Below are 1308 nucleotides of genomic sequence, written 5' to 3'. Positions count from 1 at the left end.
TGTTAAGTTTAATTAAATTTTAAATTAAAAGTTTTAAATTTTACAACCAATAAAAAAGAGCTTGGGGGATTTATCAATAAAAATAAATATGGAAGTTCTACTTTCAGTACTTAAAATATATTACTACACTATTTAGGAATGTTTATTAATACAGAGACTATATTTTAATAGCCATTAAATTAGACAGAAGCCATCTCTAGTCATGAGCTACACATGTTTAACGTGTCACTAAATAAGAGTTACAAATTCATTGCGATCTTTCAGGAATTAGAATTCAATTTGTTGTCGAAAATTGTTATTATTATTTAATTTGTAAATAAAACAGTAGATGGCGATACTGGTTCCCTGAGTGAGGCAATCCTTTGTTTGCTTCAGTTGATTGTTGGTGTCTGTTCATGAAACATAGTCTTTGTCTTTTGTTATAAAACCCTCCCTAAATCCACAACACAACTGCCTTGATGGAAGTTAGAATTAAGAAACATTTTAAACTATGAAGATAAAATATTATGTTTTTGCTTGTAAAATACATATATAATGTAACATTCTTTATTTCTTCTCATATTATCTAAAATAAATTACCAGCAAAAAAAGAATATTTTTTTTGTCTTAAGAGTTTAAAATTTTTCTCAAGGAGTGTTCCTAAATGGGAAAATATCCCATACAGTGGTAAAAGCTGTTATTAAAAGAAAATAATAAAAGGAAGTTTTATTCAGTAGTAATGGCAAATTTTTTATCAATGTATAAGAAATTGAACCCTACATTTTCCCAAAGAAGCAGAAATATGTAAGGAAGTAGAGTTTAATTTTTTTTCCCCATCCGAAATAAGATGTTCTTGATCATCTTTGTATTTTCCACCCCTTTAATCAGAAAAATTTTGTTATAATTTTTGTATTTAATTTTCTATTATTATTTCCATTCTTGAGTAATCGAAGACTCTGTGATTCTTCTTTCATTCTGGTACTTACCAGTTGTCCTAGTGCTGGTTGTCTTCTCATATCTGTAAAACTGCTGTTGGCGGACACCAGGGGGCCCTTGGTCCCATTGCTGGTCCCGTCCTATAGGACTTGGGTCTCTACTCCTTGGCCCCGTGAACACTAGTTCCCTTCTTGGAGAACTGCTTCTTCCTCGGTTCACTCTCTCCTCTCGGTAATGCTTTTGTTCTACTACGCGATTATGAGGAGTACTGCTCTGGACAGGCTCTCTAAAGGGAAATTTCCAGTATTTTACATACATATAATAATTGTTTTTAAATTATTAATGATTTATTTTTTACATTTTTTTGTTATATATACTATTACACACTATATA

The 1308-nt window shown here is 30.6% G+C and overlaps 1 protein-coding gene across 2 annotated transcripts in view; it reads right to left on the bottom strand.

Annotated features, from left to right (window-relative positions):
* LOC106689011 (uncharacterized) overlaps positions 1-1308 on the bottom strand; it is a 107664-nt gene that overhangs the window by 3992 nt on the left and 102364 nt on the right. For both annotated transcript variants that reach the window (XM_014433751.3, XM_014433757.3), the window contains one exon: positions 966-1201. In XM_014433751.3, coding sequence (XP_014289237.1) covers positions 966-1201 — 236 coding nt within the window. The remainder of the gene's footprint in view (positions 1-965; positions 1202-1308) is intronic.

Source organism: Halyomorpha halys, unplaced genomic scaffold, assembly GCF_000696795.3.
Source record: "Halyomorpha halys isolate HHAL.00 unplaced genomic scaffold, Hhal_1.1 Scaffold45.1, whole genome shotgun sequence".
Lineage (NCBI taxonomy): Eukaryota > Metazoa > Arthropoda > Insecta > Hemiptera > Pentatomidae > Halyomorpha > Halyomorpha halys.
Note: the sequence above shows the minus strand (reverse complement) of the source record. Positions and strands in the feature narration are given on the sequence as shown.